At 37.9% G+C, this 18,629-nt stretch overlaps 2 protein-coding genes and 1 long non-coding RNA gene across 6 annotated transcripts; 2 read left to right on the top strand and 1 right to left on the bottom strand.

Moving 5' to 3' along the window:
- Window positions 1-426: 426 nt before the first annotated feature.
- LOC139612788 (uncharacterized) lies at window positions 427-1,647 on the top strand. Its single transcript, XR_011686641.1, has 3 exons — window positions 427-554; window positions 766-1,026; window positions 1,405-1,647. It is a non-coding gene; the product is annotated as an uncharacterized lncRNA (long non-coding RNA).
- A 689-nt stretch (window positions 1,648-2,336) lies between these two features.
- On the bottom strand, window positions 2,337-9,136 carry psmc4 (proteasome 26S subunit, ATPase 4). 3 transcript variants are annotated; one of them, XM_071468777.1, is made up of 11 exons: window positions 8,983-9,136; window positions 8,262-8,360; window positions 7,214-7,400; window positions 6,045-6,191; window positions 5,711-5,820; window positions 5,384-5,477; window positions 4,890-5,057; window positions 4,651-4,727; window positions 3,706-3,874; window positions 3,039-3,094; window positions 2,337-2,806 (listed from the first exon to the last, which is right to left on the bottom strand). In XM_071468777.1, the coding sequence occupies exons 1-11, from the start codon at window positions 9,013-9,015 to the stop codon at window positions 2,693-2,695; spliced, it is 1,254 nt and encodes a 417-aa protein (XP_071324878.1). In that variant the 5' UTR covers window positions 9,016-9,136; the 3' UTR covers window positions 2,337-2,692. The 3 variants fall into 3 exon arrangements, with proteins under 3 accessions (XP_071324878.1, XP_071324879.1, XP_071324880.1); XM_071468778.1 differs by having other exon boundaries at window positions 8,926-9,048; XM_071468779.1 differs by lacking the exon at window positions 8,983-9,136 and adding an exon at window positions 8,697-8,851.
- Window positions 9,137-10,444: 1,308 nt separating this feature from the next.
- Window positions 10,445-17,397, top strand: LOC139613609 (uncharacterized). Of its 2 annotated transcripts, XM_071470400.1 has the most exons (5): window positions 10,453-11,000; window positions 12,931-13,290; window positions 13,969-14,238; window positions 14,927-14,992; window positions 15,283-17,397. In XM_071470400.1, the coding sequence occupies exons 1-5, from the start codon at window positions 10,907-10,909 to the stop codon at window positions 15,387-15,389; spliced, it is 897 nt and encodes a 298-aa protein (XP_071326501.1). In that variant the 5' UTR covers window positions 10,453-10,906; the 3' UTR covers window positions 15,390-17,397. The 2 variants fall into 2 exon arrangements, with proteins under 2 accessions (XP_071326502.1, XP_071326501.1); XM_071470401.1 differs by lacking the exon at window positions 14,927-14,992 and having other exon boundaries at window positions 10,445-11,000.
- The last annotated feature ends 1,232 nt before the right edge of the window (window positions 17,398-18,629 follow it).

Here is an 18,629-nt window from a genome sequence, read left to right as displayed (position 1 = left end):
ATTTATTTTTCTGTAAACAGTTCCTGTGTAAAATGTTATGAACCTAACCAAAACTTTTAAGATAAAGAAAAGCTGAACTGTAAAAACAACAAAGAGTCATAGAAATGAAATCATTTAATCATCAATCAACATTTAAATTAAGGTATTAAATAGGTCCATAAAATATAGTGGTGTAGGATGCTTAAATTAGACTTGAGTATGGCTTTAATTTGGCTGTTAAGACTTTTGGTGAAATTACCAGACGACCTGGTATCACCTGAGACTTGAAGTTGAAAACATGATCTGTTTTATCCAGGTGAAATCCTTTAGAAATGAAATATGAGACAAGGCCAGGCAGGTGTTACTGCTGTTGCATTCACCATGAGTGTTGCAGGTATTTGGAAATCATTTCTAGTTTTAGCAATAAAATATGGATTTGTGACTTAATTTATCATGACAAGAAGTTCTGAGGTCAGTGTTTAAAGAAAAACTGTCACACACTCTAGAACAAGGCAAAGGATTAAATGAAAACAAAAAGTGCACATTTCATCTGAAGATTACATTTCACAGTTAAGGTGAGTAACACTCATTTACGTTTGCTAAATTAGATCATAGTTATAACATTCTCATATACTTGGATATATTTTAAAAGCAATAAACAAAAGTTTTACTTAAGAAAAGCCAAAGAGAAACAACAACTAACATGAAAATATTGAGAAATATACAATCACTTTTTTCTGTCTGCCAGTACCCTGAATTTGATCCCATCTCTGTTTTTGATGGCAGAGTTTGAAAAATGGCAGCCCAACCCCCTCTGTACCAGTTATTTCCTCTCAGGCCATCAGCAGCTCAAACCAGCATGGATGGGTTGGTGTTAGCCTTGTGGTGTCGACTCTTTCCTGGACAGTATTTTGGGCAAAACCACAGACTGGATAAAATCTTTGCTCGGATGTCCAGCTGGCCAGAACTGGCAGTCCTGCAGCTCTGTCCCTACTATTTTGACCAGGTCACTTACAGTCTTCCTACCAGAGACCAAGTGAGACACATGTAGGTGCCATTCATTTGATTTGATTTGTTATTTCTACAACCAATCATACTCAAAGTTTCATAGATCCCAGGTGGTGCGTGTTTTTTTTTTTTTTTTTTTAAATCTACTACATAGTTTGGGGATGTAACAGAAGTTAAAGTTAAAATTTATTATCAGAATAGTTATTTTTAAAGTCTTTCCTTATTTAATCTCAATTACATGTACTAAAGCTTTTCCTCCAATGGATCTTGGTCAACAGACATCACCCTGTCCACATAAATCCACAATATTCTTGAACAAAGCTGATGTTTGCTGTTTAGCTTGGTGTGCATTTGTTTTACTGACACTGCAGCTTAAAAGCTATAATGAATGATCTTCCCCCCACTTGTGGCCTGAAGGGAGAGCTGCAACCTCAGGCTGCACTGCTTCGACTCATGGGTAGACTTGACACAGGAAAAGCAGAGGGCCGCTGAGCAGCATGGAAGATGGCATTTAAGGACTAACCAAGAAGCCCAGCCTATAACTGGCATCCATTTGAGTCGACTTTGTCAACTCCAAGATCCAAACACTGGCAGGAGTATATCCACAAAACAGTATCTTTATCTGATGTATGGCTACTGCTAAATACAGATATGAATGAGCATGTGTCTAATGTTGTAATGTGATACCAGCATAGATACCACTTACATGGGTGGGAGATACGCTTGTTTTTTCCGGTTAATATTCACACTGACTTCATCTAAGTAATGAAGTCTAAAATTAAGAGCAACATTTCCCATCTCCATTGCCTCAGTGTCTGAGTAAGTGCTTTAGCAGCATCTCTCAAAAAACATTTTGCTGGCAGGAAACACAGCACCATTACTGAACAGTGAGAAAAAGCATGTTCAAAGGCCAGGCAACAAAAGACAAGAGCAGACTGGATCTGCCACTAATGATTTTCTCTTTCAATTAATCTGTTGATTTTTTTTCTTTATCATTTGGTCAATAACATTTCAGAAAATAGTAAAAAAAAAAAAAAAGATATATATATATATATATATATATATATATATATATATATATATATATATATATATATATCCTAAGATGACATCTTCAAATTGTTTGTCTGACCAACAATCCAAAACAAATATATTTAGTTAAACATAATAGAAGATTAAGAAAACCGGCCAATATTCACATTTGACAAACTTGTACCGGTGAATCTTCTATCAATTTCTATCAATTTATCCATTAATCTGAGGACAAGAAAGACCTAGCTAGTTTTATAATTATTAAGTATCTTCAATTGAAAACCATAACTTTCAAGGGACAAAAACAATGACCACCATTTTCCTTTTTTTTATGGAAAACTTTAATGGATTTTTTATAAGTAATGTCTTGTTTAGTGAGTACATATAGATACAAATGTTCTATCCTAGCTACAGTCAGGGCCAGATATTTTTGGGAACCAGTAGAGTGCCTGTACAAAAAACACTCCAGCACATGGTAGTGTGTCTTCTCAAGGCTGGAAACACAGGGCTAATCTGACATTAGACCTTGTGCTGCAGTAAATTTAGTCCAAAAATCAATGCAGTTCAGGGACTGCAAATCCACAAAAGACACACTGTAGATACAGACACGCAGACGTAAATCACTAACAAACTTTTGTGTCTGGACAACTTTTTTTCTCAATGTATTTTGTCTCTACTTGTAGAACTCGTGCTCCTGCTCATCCTTTTTGATGACGGTCTTGTAAGCTTTTTCGAAGTCTTTGGCCAGGACGATATACCTGTTCTCACGCACTGCCAACATGCCAGCCTGAGACAGCCAAGGAGAAAATGAACAGAAGAGAAAAAAAATTAGAGCAACAAATCAATGTCTCTCTCTCTCTCTCTCTATATATATATATATATATATATATATATATATATATATATATATATATATAGCTCAATTGTTCTATACAAAATCAAATATTCTTCATTTTTCCATTAGATTTGATTTTCCACTTAATAAACAGATACATGAAATTGATAAAGCTCTAGCTCACCTCCTGGCAGATGGAGTTTATATCAGCCCCGGAAATCTTGTCTGGTCTGGCCACATCTGTGCATCAATTAAGAACTGAACAACACAGCAATGCCAAATACCCAAATAAAAACAAAACATCAGAGTATCCCAACTGTGCAAGGTGCATGCTCACCTTTAACATTTTTTTTAAATTCCAAATGAACTAGCTGTTTTCATTTTGTCTTTGTGATTCTGAGTTTGTTTTTTTGTTTTTTTGTCAGTTTGAGAGAAACACAAAGAGAACTGTCAGAATTACAGTGAGTGTGGTAGCGGCAGCAGAGAGCTGTTTGCAAGCCTTCAAGAAAACTATCTCACACTCAAATCTGTGTACTAAATATGATGCTAATGCAAACAAGTGTGTGACTACAAGCCAAATATCACAGGTCATTAACTCTTAAAAAACTCAGCTAGAAAACAGCAGACAAATGAGGATTCATTTAAAATTAAAAACACAGGAAGAGAATTGATTCCAGTCATACAAGCATGGACTTGTATAAACACTAAAAAGTACATCTAATTACCAGCTGACTATGACTCTGAAATATTTTAAATTCTGTACAGTGCAAACTAACTTCCCTCTAACATGAGCAAACATTCACTTCTCACCAACACCATTCAAACATGCTGTTATTGAGCCAAAAGGATACAGTCCTCCAGGTCCACCTCCTCAGAGAGGTTCATTTTACTAGTGATGGTGGAGAAAATGAGACGTTTCTGCCTGCGGTCAGGCAGGGGGAACTCAATCTTTCTGTCCAAACGACCAGGACGCAGCAGAGCTGGGTCCAGTGTGTCTGCTCTGTTTGTGGCCATGATCACCTAAGGGGGATTCAAATGTCAAATGAGATCATGTGAGCATGACGGTCAATTGTAAACAGTGTGATATAAAAATGTTTGCTCTTGGCTTAGTGAAGGGAAGAAAAAGAAAGAAGTGAAGAAAAATGAGCTGAACTTGGACCAAATGCAGCCATGGTATCTGGGGCAGTAGTTTTGCCAATCCTTTGAAACTTGAAACATCCATCACTCAAGATTTGATATACAAACTGTGTCACTGCATAGTGTTTTAGAGAAAACCACATACATCTTAATTTAAATGCTACATTTCCATTTCCATTGTAAGCAGAAACGGATTGTGTGTCTTAGCAGGGCAGCAAAAATTTGCAGGTACTGAACTGCAGTAACTTTGTTCACAGTCTAACAGGGAGCCTGCGTCAAGCCTGCAGCCACAGGGTGAATGAAATTTCTCTATGCAATTTGCAAAGTGTCTGCAGAAAAACAAAACCCACCCTCTTCATATACTACAGGCTTCGTACAAGCCTGAGCAGTACTGCATGTGAAAATAGCTTATGGGCAAAATGTCCATTTAGGGTTGAAAAATGACAATAAGAGCTTTAGGGGTATTTTCTAAGCTGAATGACACAGGGCACAGTGACAATAGCGTAAAGAATGGATGGCTGGTAGGAGGGACTAGGGTTTGTTGGCTTGGATGGCTTACATGGTGCTCCATCACTGATGCCACGAGTCAGCACTTTTGAAGATGGTGCAGTCACAGGGGAAGAGTTAAGAGCTTCCTGAGAATGATGGACTTGGCTTACCTTGACATTGACGTTCTGGTCAAATCCGTCCATTTGATTGAGCAGCTCAAGTAAGATTCTCTGCACTTCCCTGTCAGCTGCAGAAGAAAACAACAAGGTAAGAAGGTAAACTTTTACCATGGTGTTTCTGTATTTACAACAACGCAGTTGGGATAACTGTAGGTGAAAGAAGCAAAAACTAAAGGGTATTATGAGCTGAGTTTGTGTGCACCAGTTCTTCGTGCCACACAGATTTGTACCTCCAGTCTGTGCATCAAAACGCTTAGTGGCAATAGCATCAATCTCATCAATAAAAATGATGGCAGGTGCATTTTCCTTCGCCAGCCGGAAGACGTCACGCACCATACGAGGACCTTCCCCCAAATACTTCTGAACAAATTCAGAGCCCACCACACGGATGAACGCAGCTGGAGATGAGGAGAATGACAAAGATTAATTTTTCTTCTCACTGTACATACTCATTATTGATAATCTGTAATTAAAATACAGTATCTGTTGTACATATCACTTGTAGTTAGTAGTAACCTACTTTGACATAATGTATATATTATGGCGTTAGAGTGAATCCATCTTGCTTTGTCTACATAACAGGTAAAATAGCTACTTGTTTATTTGGTGTAAGACAATGTTACACTACAAAATACACCAAATACACTGAAAATATCCAGTGGTATAATATTGGGGATCTAATTCCTATGCAGTGGCACAAAGCTCTCTCGTGTGGAGGACTTACCTGTAGTGTGATGTGCCACAGCCTTGGCCAACATGGTCTTACCACAACCTGGAGGTCCATACATAAGGACACCCCTGGGTGGGTCAATGCCAATCTAAGACAGCAAACAAGACAAGCTGATTGAGAGAGTGGTCCTGTTTCAATCCAGTTGCTTGTCGGAAGTTATGAAAATCATTTCTGATAAAAAAAAAAACTTACTGATCTAGCACAGGTTTTCTACATTTTGATTGCACAAATCCATGATATTTTCCTTCACTCTGAGCATAAAGCCAATAAATGTTTGTCACAATCCATGCTGAAATATCACATTTCTTTTGAATATCTGACCTGTTTGTAGAGCTCAAAGTGTGTAAGTGGCAGCTCCACTGCTTCTCTGACTTCCTGCTTCTGGATGTCCATACCACCAATGTCAGCATACATCACATCAGGTTTTTGATCTGGGACAAGAAAGCACAGCAAGAAGGGAAATTATACCAGCTTTGCTATTCAGTACAAGGAAATGAATATAAAATATATTTCTGTTCAGAAAATGGCCTCTTGTGCATTTCAGTGGATAAAATTAATGGCAAGGTTTGCTGTGTTGAGCTTCTCAGCACTTAAACATGTTTACAGAAGTGGCAATCTGAAATCCTCTGGGAGAAAGGGGCACTGAGTGTTTTACCTGACGTCAGCATCATGATGCTGCTGTCAGCTTCAGGAGGGAGCACATCTACCAGGGCGTTGCTGTGCTTGTGCAAGGCCACTGAGGCGTTGGGTTTCAGCAGCTCTCTATCGATGGTGCTCAGGATGCGCACATAGTAGTTGGACCCTAAAAGGGGAATAATGGAAAGAACACAGGAAAAGAACTCATTACAGATTTAAAACACGCACCTCACACTGAATAATTAAAATTTGACAGCACACAGTACATCTCCTCCGGGTTCTCTCAAAAGACTCTGAAAGCCAGAACACGATAAAGTATTCAAATATACAGCTTGTATGCATCATCTGCTATTTCATTCATTTTTAATTTTCAGCTTTAACTATTTATTCATTTATTTTCGGTCATTATTTCTGTGTTTCAAACGCATACTGTTTTGTTTTCTATTTCTCTCTTGGAAATGTAATGCTAGTAAAAATTTAATTGCTCCTTGGTATAGAAGACAGCCCCTTAACAGTAACCTTGATGTTAAGTTATGACACCTGACAAAATATCAACCAAAATATCTGTGAAAACAGGAAAAAACTGATTCTATTTCAATGTTTATGGGTGTACATATTTAAATGCTGTAATGCCAAAAAGTAGCTACCATCGTTTTTAAGATTTTCTGTGTCTGAAATTTCCCACTGAAATTGCCCATAAGTCTTATTATGCATAAACTATATGGTTACATGCAGCACTAGAAAACACTGAGATCTGTGATGATTTAGGTCCAATTTCCAGGTAAAGCTGCACTCAGTTCTGTTCAGGCTTGGGTCTATGTATTTTTCTAAATTATATGTAGTCCAATAAAATAGTAGTTTATATTGTAAAGTAATTGTAATTTTCATGCAGTTTTGTGATTATCAATAAATTCCTTATTTTTCCTTATTAATCTGTTTTCCTGAGCCGTTTTGTTTTGCCCGTATTACTTATTTCATTTATTGTTACTTCCCTTATCCCTGGACTTATACAGGAAATGTAACAGTAACATATTCACTGGTCCTTTTTGGATCAGGCATATATTTTTTGAAGTTCTATGGGACTGTCAGTGGGATCCAGCAGAGCTTAATCTTCATATTTTTATTACTTTAATTATTTTGGTCAGTGTAGGTCTTATATACTTTTGCAGTTTTTTCTGATAATGGTACCTGTAGTGGAGCCAACGATGGCCGTGTTCTGGTCAACAGCTTCCAGGAACTGGCCAATGACAAGTGGGATGCTCTGTATCCTCTTCACTTCCTCCTGGGCATGGAGGAACTCTTTCTTCAGGTTCTTCTGTTCATCTTTTATGTACTCCTCCTGCACCTCCAGGAACTCCAGCTCCTGTTGAAGCTTCTGCAAACACACAACAAAAGGAGAAGAAGAAATGAGTGAGAGAGCCTGCTGGAGATTAATGTACCATAAATCTGCCTGCTGGAGATCACAGACCCAAGTTAGATAAGATAAGATAAGATAAGATAAGATCACCTTTATTAGTCCCACAGTAGGGAAATTCACAGTGTTACAGCAACAAAGTGGCAGTGGCTTATGTGTGGACATGATGAGATGAAGAATAACTATAGCAACAAATATTTGAGAACAAAGAAATTGAAACTGCTTTTAGAAAATACAAACAAGATGCATCCAAAATTAAATTTAAAGTATTAAGCATAAAAGCAAGTCAAAATACAATATGATTTGAGATGATTCTATCTGTGAGGCAGTCCTAAATATATGCAGTGTCACAAATCAACTATACAGTAAGTATTTTATATTATTCTTGATAAGCAATTCAGCTTAGTTTGCTTTAAATGTTTACAGTTTACTTTACAATGTCACAATGTCACTGTCTGGAACTTAAATATAAAAAAAAATCTTTATGAAAAAAGTAGGTATCTTGAGTAAAAATTTTCTGTGTGAAATTCACTGCTCTTCCTCTGTAATTTCATTCAGATAATCAAACTGAATTGACATTTTGTTACACTTAATGACATCACTCACATCACTGAGAAATCAGAGTCAGATGTTAGAAACCAGGCTTCTGTAATTTTATGCTTGAGTGTAATCTGTACAAGTTTGTTTCTGTTGAGTAGTTCTGTTTCATGCATAGAATAAAATATATTATATCCACCTTTGAAGCATACAGTTTTGTCATACTCAAAACTATATTTTTCACTAAAATACTTTTTCACTAAAATACATGAGTGGGTATCAGACCTTGTATCTGCTGTAAAGGTCCTCAAGATCTTCTGGTTCTGGTGCCAGGAAAGACAGACCTGTCTGAGGTCTAGAACCCAGTATTGCTGGCATGTCGTCCTGTGAAGGTGACAACAACACAAAAACATTTGACAAGAGCAACCTAATGTAGCTAACACCACAAATCAGTGAAGAGGTTGCTCTACATACTATTTTCGACTCAGCAACAGAGGACCGCTAAAAATCTAACTTTGCAGGAACACACCAATATAAAAACAACTGTATTCTCGGTTATTACCTTGCACATAACAGACATAAATACTAGCTTAGCTACTCCTAGCTTGTTAAGAGCTAGCTAACTTTAGCGGTTCGCAACAGCAAACCTTGACTGCTTTAAAAATGTTTACGACGCACCGAGGGGGCACGAAAACATAATACAAATACTTGAAATCTCACTTTGGTCGATCCGTTTTTCACAAAACCCGCTTAAATCCTTTTTTCTTGAGCCCTACAACCACCGTGCTAATGCTAGCAGCTAACTTGCATGACATAGCAATCGCACTGAGTAGAGAATGAATTGGCAGGTTTACGTTTCAGCGGTGTTGACGCGCTAACAGACGGTAAAAGACTGCGACAGATACACACAAAAAGCAACACTCAATAAATTAAATGTGTAAAAGCCTACCACAGAAACTCTATCGATTTTAAGTGCAAAACAGGAAACAATCTCACTAATTCATACCGGGCTCTTTTCTACGGCTACGATATCCTCCATGTTGGAATTTGCTGACCGACTAACGTTTTGACGTGATACGTTGACGAAATGTTGTATGGGTAATGTAGTTCAGGGCGAGGGAACACATACTGTAACAAGTTGCATTGTATTTTTTCACTGAGTCCGGTCTTTTCCAAAAATGTGAATAAAGCTCTGTCCCCTGCGTGCCCTGAGTTCAAACTTGATGTGTTCTTTTTCCAATTTGTGCTTGAGAATCTGTCTTTCTTGCTGTTATTGAGGACAATAAATAATTACATGTTCCACTGTTTCCTGTAAATTGCAATATCCACACATCCTAGTTGTATGTTTGCCCATTATTGTAAGTGTACTGTCAAGATTAGTATGTCCAAATTTTATCTTTAACATTATCTTCTTTTTTAGTTCAGCTGGTTTCTCACATTTCTCCAACTTTCCTTTTGATATTGTAATGATGTCTGCCTTTAGTTTCCCTTTTCCATTCTTCTTGCCATTTCTTCACCATTGGTGATTTAATTAGGCCTATACTTTTAACTTCAGCCTTACTATAATTTACTGCCACATCTACTTCAGATTTTTTTTGTTGCACCTACTCTACTATTATCTGTTTTTCAGGCATCAGTGTATATTTGAAGACAATCAGCATAATGTCCCTCTCTTATGTGCTTATCATATGTTTTCTTCATGTTAAAACCTACAAAATCCTAATGTTACAAAACAATCACATAAATGTAATTGAGTACAAAGTACAATATTTACCTCTAAAATGTATCATCTTTTTAAAAGATATAAAAGCAACAAAGCAAATGCTAAATAATACAGAATGGCTCAAGATTCATATGATTCGTTCTTTTCAACAATCCTTTACACTGCCTTATCAAATACACAAAGGGTGGGTATGGAGAAAATTCTTGTGTATATCCTGCTGCAGAGCTGGTGGTCTTTACACCTCTTCAAAGCCAATTTTAATCCAAAAGGGCTTTATAGCTCACACGCCACAACAGTTTCCGTTCAGAGTTCAACTACTGATAAATAATATAAATAGATACAGTGGAACTACATCTTTCTCTGACGTGGGAGGACACATGGAAACAGTACACCACTGTGTGTCAGAAATGTACTGGCCTGCATGTCTGTATCTGAAGGACAGAGGATAGTTTAAAAGGCACAAGTCATCTAGTGGTGTGCTAATTGAAACACCTCCAGAAAATACAGTCTCTACATAAGGTTGACTTACTCACTTACTTAATTACTTAAAGTTGAAGAGTTCATTTGTAACCTTGGAAATGATAGTGACACAGTCAGAAGCTCCAGGAAAATGAGTGGGACCTTGAGTGGAGGCTGTTTTGGTGGCAGCTGTTTCCAAGAACAAGAATTAATTGTTAAGGTCAGTTTTTAAGGCAACATTAAGGAGAGATAAGGAACTTTTGAACAATTTCATGTCAACTGAACAAACGTCATCTGCTGATGAGGATTGTGATTCAGTTGATTTGCGATAGACTGGAACTTGAGTGGGGATTGTTTTGTGAACTTTGTGTTGTATGATTTTGTACCATACTGATCATGTTAAAAAGCCCTTCTCTCCAACAGTCAAAAGACCCACATCCTGTGATGGTACTTTCACTTTTAGTTCTTTACTGTGATTTTTAAGGATAAAGGTATTACATAATTTGTTTTCTTAAAAAAGTCTTTTCAGAACTTAACGCTAGTTTTGTTATTTTCTTCAGAGCAATGATTAAATACTGAAAGGGGAAACCCTTTGTGTGTTTTAAGTTTGTTTACATTTGATAAGACTCGGTGAAGTAATACCTTCCAACTTCTAAGGAAGTGGTGTGGCACACGCCTGTATATACTGCATCTGTCTGCGCTCCAGGGAGGTATTGTTGTCTTTTTAACGTGTCTTTAGTCAAGAGACATGTTGACAATCGTTTTGTCTGAGTTGCAGCACAACTTCATTTTGATGAAATGGGGCTGGACGACGTCGATCTTTTTCTACTTTATGGTCTCAGGTAAAATTTTGATTTGTTTTATGTGTGTTTATGTGAAAGGGCTCCAAAGCTGCCGTTATAAAACACAGGCAAATTTATGTATAGTGTGAGTCCCTGTGTATAATCATGTGAATCAATCAATGTTCTGCAAGCTCATAATGAATTTATTGCATTCAATTCTGATTTCTGAAATCCAGTATTTAGGATTCACTGTTGATGCTGTTTGCAAGTGACTTGGTTTCATTCAGACCGTTTCATCTTTTCTTTAGTGGTTTCTTTCCGTGGTATTGACACATTTGATTGTATGTACACATATGTATATAGTGTTGTCTGATCTTATTGCTTAACTTTAACTTTTACTTCATTGGTCCATGATGAATCCAAGGACAGAGAATCCTCAAACTTAACTTTATATTTGTGGATTGAGACGCATCTTTATCAAGTGTTCTTAAATCAAATCACATTTCAAACCTTCTGTCCGTTATGTCCCCCCACCCTCTCTCAAGAGCACCAGTGTGTGTAGGAGACTCAAGAAATACTTGCATTACAACTGTCAAAAACTGCTCAGACCTAATGAAACTTGCTGTCTGGATATGACAAAGATCTGAACTGGAGCGTTTGTCAGTTCTGTTTTTGTGGCATCTTTTGACTCCTTGGAAAAAATCAACAAATCTGGTTGGTAGCTCACCACCATTCAATTTACTATCCATTCAATTAACATTTTTGCCTTCAAATATAAAAATTCAAAATGCAAATTATACCTCAAATTTGTTGTTGAACATTTTCACCTGTGTTGGGTAAGAGACAACGTAGAAAACTGTAAACAAAGGAGAAAGGAGGGTTTGACCTGCGACAAAGCTTCCCAGCCTGATTTTATTTGAGTGCATGGCAGTTATGTGGTATGCACCTTAACCATTCAGCTATCTGGACAGCTCTTTTTTTGTTGTTGTAACATGCTGCACCTGAAACTAATACATGGAACTGAACATTTTACATCCACATTCTTTAAGTATCCTTCTTTTATTCTCAAAATTCTTCCTTTTTTACAGCATTTTTGCAAAATCTTCCAAGACCATTGCTTCATCGACTTAGCGTGCAGCTCTGACTCAAAAGTTACAACGACTTGCCCTCTTGTTTACCAAAGACCAATTTTTTGAATAGTGGCATCTTCAGCAAGTGAAAGCTGAAACCAACAGTAGAAATCGCAGATCCTTCCTCCAGAGGCTTCATTGTAAAACGCCCAACGTCTCTTTAAGAAAAGTTTTGAAAAGCATTGATTTCACTTCTTCTTTCAGCATTAAAGACTGATTATTAGGAATTTAATCCGGAAGAGAGAACATGCTTTCTGCATCTCAGTTCCACCTGAGATGTGCATCTCTTTTTTTAAGTTTGAATTGTTGTGTTTTGGGTCCATTGACTGCAAAGATGGAAGAAAGAGCAAAGGTCAGGCAAAACATCCCTTCAGAAATCTGTGGCTAAAGTCACAGATGTTTCATCTATATTGTTTTCAGGCATTGCTGTTGTTTATCAAAGTACCAATTTGAAGTGTTCAATAGACAAGGATTTTGTATAAAGTAGAATGCACTGCAACTTTCACATGTAAAAGTTCAATGAATTCCAGTGAATTCAAAATGGTTTGCACTATTAACCTGGAAAAGAGTTGGTCAAATGTCCCATTAAAAACCACTAAGTCAAATGTGAAAGCTGTCTTGTGGCTGTGGCCTGTTTTGAGTTCAGTGTGAACATTTGTCATTTAAAGCTTATTTCCCATGACTTCATGGCTTGACTAAGTCAAAAATACACTGATCAGTGTGTTAACAATCATCATAACACAGTTCTAATAGAACAACACAGATGAGAAGGTTGAGCGTCTCTGTGAACAGGAAATTATTGGTCACCTAACATCCTGTCATTGTTTTTTTTCTTGTGCTCTGTTTTGGCTTTTTTTCAGGTACTTGCTCCCTGGTCATAGTCCACCAGCCCCCGGTGCTCACCACCGCTCTGGGTGAAAATGTTACCATGCAGTGTCAGCTCAACATTTCCAATGATGAGAAGATGCTGACTGTACCAGTTCTGTATTGGGAGCGCTTACCACTGGACAGTGAAAATCCCAGACTGTGGAGTCCCTCTGGAAAATATGAAGGACGTGTAGATCTTCTGGACAAAAGCCCAAACTCCACAAACAAATCCATAATTCTCAGAAATGTCCAGTGGGCAGATAGTGGGAGGTACCTGTGCAAACTGTCAATCACCACAGAGAGGGATAAAAGTTTTAGGAGGAAAGGAAATCAAACTTACCTGATTGTTTATGGTAAATACAAAGTTTTTCTTTTTTTGTTTCCTGAGGTGTGTGGAACTACAATATTGATGCTCTATGGCATCAGTGGCACAGCATGTACAAATGTCTCTGTCTCATTTTATACGACTTTTAGGGGCATTTTTGTACATGTTTATGCTTTAAATTACAGGGTTTATGCATGAGCTCATGTGCAGGACAAAGAGCTCAAACGGAAATAAAAAACCACAAACTGATCTGTTTCCACAGCTGAGCCATTTACAAAGAGCAGATAGATTTGCATAAAAGGAAAAAAGTGCACTATGGAGCCTGTTCTTTAACCACATCATTCACATGGTTAAAGTACACATGGTCCATCCAGGAAAAAAAAATCACAACTAAAGGGAAGAAATCTGATTGCTGACTACTTGCATATAAAGTATTCAAAAGGTTATTGCAGTACCTCTTAGTAGTTTCCTCAATTTCTTGTCTAAAGCTGATTTCCCAGTATCCTGGTTTCTGATGTGCATGTAAACCAAATGTATTAGTTATGGTCTTCATGGTAGTCCTGATGGATTAGGTGACATGGACCACTGTGCAGTGACTGAGGGCTTTAAGACTAGAGGGTAGGAAAGAATTTCAACCTGCAACACAAATGACTGTGTTCATTGGTGCCATGCACATACCTGTGTATCTGTCTTCCTCTCATTTCAGGCGCCATGATCTTTAACCTCACCAGTCACAATGACTCTCTGCTCCGGTGTCAAGTAAACGTGTCCCTGCAACATGACTTTGTTTTGTCCATTTTTCATGATGGATGCAATCTGCAGTCTGTTGACTCTGCTCTGGGAAATGGTGATGCGGCTCTGCCCTACGTCACACTCTCTAAGACTGTTTCTCTGAAGGGAGGTGGAAAATATGAGTGTCAGCTGCACCTGAACGAAGAACTGATAACAAAAAGCATCTTCCACTACCCTCCACCTGGTAATTATCTCCCACCTGATCTGATCCAGCCTTTATGCTTTTACTCTGCACTGAGGGTTAAACACCCCTCAGCTTTTGGTACATAGCAGTGAGCGGTAGGGATAACAAATAAGAGCTAAGCTATGTAGGTTTTTCTGTGATTGTTCATGTTGACTATTACTGCACACGCTCATTTTAATTTGCAGATTTTCAGATGCAGACTTGAAAAACACACACACACACACACACACACACAAATCCTTTTATTGCAGGTGTTCAGCCTAGTGTATCTCATGTTCTTGTTTACAGAACCAAGTGGTATTCACCACATGAACCAGCAAACCTTTATCATGAATCCTCAAGCTGCAAGCCGCAAGATGATTACTGAGCCTAGACTGAATTTATTCAAATCGGCAAAAGTGGACCATGATTTCCACCTTTAGTCTGCGAGTGGTTGATGCAGATACACAGCAGGCTTCCATCTTTGCTGTAGTTCCTGCATCATTTCAGTTGTTTTTTTCACACATTTTATAGATGTCGGTAACTTAACTAACTGAAGGTCTTAAAGGTGAAAATATCACTGAATGTTATTTTGCAGCTGCACTAGGTGTTTTCCGCTGCCCAAGTACGTCACTGCTCAGAAATCATACAATCTGTCAACATGAAAATCACATTTAAGACCGATTTGATCTGAATGTTTTCCTCTCAGTGGCTGGAGCAGGTGGAGACGCAAGAAAAAATGTTTTGACATCAACATGTCCGACAACCCTCTCCGGTGAGTCTGTTTTAAACAGCAGCAAGCGCTCACCTCCTGCTGCTGCTGTTGAATAAAAAATGTATTCATGATCAGCAAGACGTTTGTGTGGTATCTAGCCATGCAAATACTTGACTTTATTTGACTTTTCACTGTCATTCTTTTCTTTTCTTTGTGATTTTGGTGACTTTTCACCTTCACGTCAACTTTTCCTTACAGGAGAAAGGATTACAATAAATCCAATACTGTATCATTGTGTGATTTAATAGTGTAACACCTCATATCAGTGGTTTTGTGTGTCTCAAATTCAGGTTCGGGGGTGTATTCTGAGCCGTGGCTCCTGTATGGTGCTCTCCTCCTGGTTCCCGTCACAGTCCTGCTGGGCATGGTAACTGTCCTGCTGATACGCAGACCCTGAGTTTGTCAGTATCTGGCTGAAATGGCGACACCTAGAAACAGAAACAGAAATCCAGACAGAGCAGCAGAGACAGGAGATGTGTCTCTCCATCTTCAGGAGCAAAAACAGGGACAATCTGCATCAGTCTATTCAATTTCAGACAGAGGCACACATAAAATGTTCCTGCTCTGACAAACATTTACATTCTGATTTAGGGGCACCATTCTTCAAAATCCCAGTACATCATTATGGTTCAACCAGACTGTCCCACTTTTCCCACATCCAGAAGACATACAATCATTCCTTGGAATCTCAAAATCCAATCAGTTGTCTCATGCTGCATTCTGGCTGTCACTAATTCACAAATTTCCATGCACGGTCCCTGGTTTGATCCCCGGTTTAAGATTTGGTTAAGAGCAGATCTGATGAGGGATGTACATTTAAACACAGGATCCAGCAATTTATTGATAGTAGTGACAGATGGCTCGAGGATGAATTACTTTTTCCTACATCATTAGTGCATCCACAATCATTGCATTTTTATCAATCTTCAGGCCTTATCAAGCAGCAATAGTGTTTTTTGTTTGTTCTGTACCTGCAAAAAGAGGGACTCACAGGCCTGAAGAGTGGAGTTTTGTGGAGTGGAGTTAGGTCGGGTAAAACCAGGCATAGAGGCTTGTGATTTCAATGTACAGTACCCCCCACATTAGATGTTTTGTGTTCCTAATCTACCATCATCACTTGTTTTTCCCAGCTTTCACGTGTTAAGATAAGAAATTACATTTGACCACATTATAGATACCAGATGCTTTATTTTAAATGCTTATCAGTTACTGGTACATATATCATCCCTTGATGACTTTGATTTTAAGGTGGAGGGTGGAAGATAATGTATATGCATTTAAGACAGAATTACAAATAATTCCTTATTTAAGTATTTACTGGAATAATCTACTTCTATGGCCTCCTATGATTTAGTTGGGGCAGATCTAAGCAATTACAACTTCTACAACAATTTCTACTTCTACTTATTTCCAATGTAAACTATTATTACATATAATGGTGATAGAATACCAAAGTGCTTATGCACTCTCATGCACTTTATTAGGAACGACTGTATACCTGCTTATTCATGCAATCAGCCTAACAGTCAATCATGTGGAAGCAGTGCAATGCAGACAATCTTGCAGATACAGTTTAGTAGCTTCAGTTAATGTTGGCATGAAACATCAGACTGTGGAAAAACTGAGATGTCAGATGACTAATTACGGGTGTCAGACAGATTGGTTTAAAGATTTCTGAAACTGCTGCAGTTACTCAGAATATAGCAAAAACAAAAAGCAAACAAAAAAAGTAGTAAGCAGCAGTTGTGTAGATGCAAACGCCTTGTTGATGAGAGAAGTAGACAGGTTGGAGCTGACAGAAATGCAAGGCTTTACCTTTAATTTTACTCTAAGTTTATTTATGTTACTGTTTTGCACCAAACACAAGCGCAAATTCCTTGTATGTGGAAACATACTTGGCAATAAAACTGATTCTGATTCTGATTCTGATTCTATGGTAACTCAGATAAGCTCTCTTTACAATTGTGGTGAGCAGAAAGGCATTTCTGATGGACTCTCCTGCCATCTGAGGCTGCAGTGGACACAGGATCACCACAGCTGCACAGATGAAGACTGCAAAAATGTTTGCTTTCCTCTTCCACTTTGATAACGCACCAGAGCAAAAGTCATCTCAAATTGGTTTCATGAGCTTGACAGTGTTCACCAGATGTGAATCCAGTAGAACACCTTTGGGATGTGGTAGAACAGGAGATTGTCAGTATGATTGTGCAGCTGACTAATCTGCAGAAATGATGTGACGCAATCATGTCAACATGGAGCAGAATCTCAAAGGAAAGTTTTCAACATCTTGTGGAATCAATGCCACAGGAAGTGAGGCTGTTTTGACAGCAAAGGGAGGTCCTACCCAGTATTAGTATTAGTGTTCCTAATAAAGTGCTCAGTGGGTGTATATGCATATGAAATGATGCATGAGTAGAGTGTGTCATCATTCTTTTTCCTTCATTTTCACTGCTCTTTGGTTGAATATGTACAGTCTCATTTTGATGTTGGTCTTTGTTTTTGTTTTCATTCTTTAAATTTGTTTTTAATATCTGTCAAAACAAAAGTAACCCCCATCCACAGGTTCCTCCTTCATCAGAAATGTATCTCTGTATGTCTGGTTCTGGTTTTTCTATATCTGTTTCTTTTTTTTTGTCGACCAACATTTCCGTCACTGTATTCTCTGTTCTTTTTTATTGAAATAAGAAAAAGTATTATTATTACTTTATCCCCCTCTAATGGTGAGTGAAGGGAGTTGCACAAAAGGCAATCACTAAGAGTGACCCTTTCCTTTTTCCTTTCCTTATTTTTTCATTTTAGTGATAACTAGGCACGCAACCACATGGCACTCATTGTTTTAAGCATAAACTAAAACAACAAGTAACACCTGAGGAGATTTTAAGAGCTTGCACTGAAACTGAGAGAAAACACATAATCTCTATCTCTTAAATAAAATATATTATCTATGAATGCATCAAACTTGGCTTTTTGTGTTAAAATCACAAGATAAGATATATTTGTGAATGATAACACAAATTTTCCCTAAATGTGTCTTACTCAGTGAGTGGTATTCATTCGTCCTCACTGGTGTTGCTGCTGTGGCCGAAGTTAATCCACATATTTAAAAAAAATTGAACAGGGATGTTGGTGGGATCACAGACAGAACGGGTCACCCACACACACAGTGTCAGTGCGAGGACAGGGATGCAATCAGCACAGTAATCCTCACTGCTGGCGTAATGAAATGGCCAAAACGAGAGATCAGGACACACACATACATAAACTCAGTGGATTGATTTGAGGGCATCAGTGCACCTGTGGTCATGTTACATGTGGCTGTGTGAGTGTATGTACACATACATGTGGTCTGATGACTAAGACAAAGAGCACTAGGGGCTGGAAAAGGGGGAAACATGGCAGTTCAAACATCGGATGGGGTGAAAACAAAACATTGCAGTTATGCTGAATGACAGTTTTTAAGATGAGAAACCCTTTTTAAAATCATTTGACATTAGCTACAACAGGGAGACACTATATATAATAAATCCATTATCCTACCATTTGATTTTATCTATATATATATATATATATATATATATATATATATATATATATATATATAAATTCCCTCTGGTTGTTCCTGAGATATCACGTTCAC

Source organism: Trachinotus anak, unplaced genomic scaffold (assembly GCF_046630095.1).
Source record: "Trachinotus anak isolate AG129_WGS33_773 ecotype Australia unplaced genomic scaffold, CSIRO_AGI_Tana_v1 ptg000032l, whole genome shotgun sequence".
NCBI classification, from domain to species: Eukaryota; Metazoa; Chordata; class Actinopteri; order Carangiformes; family Carangidae; genus Trachinotus; species Trachinotus anak.
The sequence above is the reverse complement of the archived record's forward strand: the minus strand, read 5'-3'. Positions and strand labels throughout refer to the sequence as shown.

Excerpts from the sequence above, each read along its gene's own strand:
- psmc4 (XM_071468777.1), bottom strand. The coding sequence starts at position 9,015 with ATGGAGGATATCGTAGCCGTAGAAAAGAGCCCG. Across the intron at positions 7,401-8,261 it reads ACCTTTACAGCAGATACAAG|AAGCTTCAACAGGAGCTGGA; the intron begins GTCTGATACCCA and ends GTGTGTTTGCAG. Across the intron at positions 5,478-5,710 it reads ACTTTGAGCTCTACAAACAG|ATTGGCATTGACCCACCCAG; the intron begins GTCAGATATTCA and ends TTGCTGTCTTAG.
- LOC139613609 (XM_071470400.1), top strand. The coding sequence starts at position 10,907 with ATGTTGACAATCGTTTTGTCTGAGTTGCAGCACAACTTCATTTTGATG. Across the intron at positions 13,291-13,968 it reads AACTTACCTGATTGTTTATG|GCGCCATGATCTTTAACCTC; the intron begins GTAAATACAAAG and ends CTCTCATTTCAG. Across the intron at positions 14,993-15,282 it reads ATGTCCGACAACCCTCTCCG|GTTCGGGGGTGTATTCTGAG; the intron begins GTGAGTCTGTTT and ends TCTCAAATTCAG.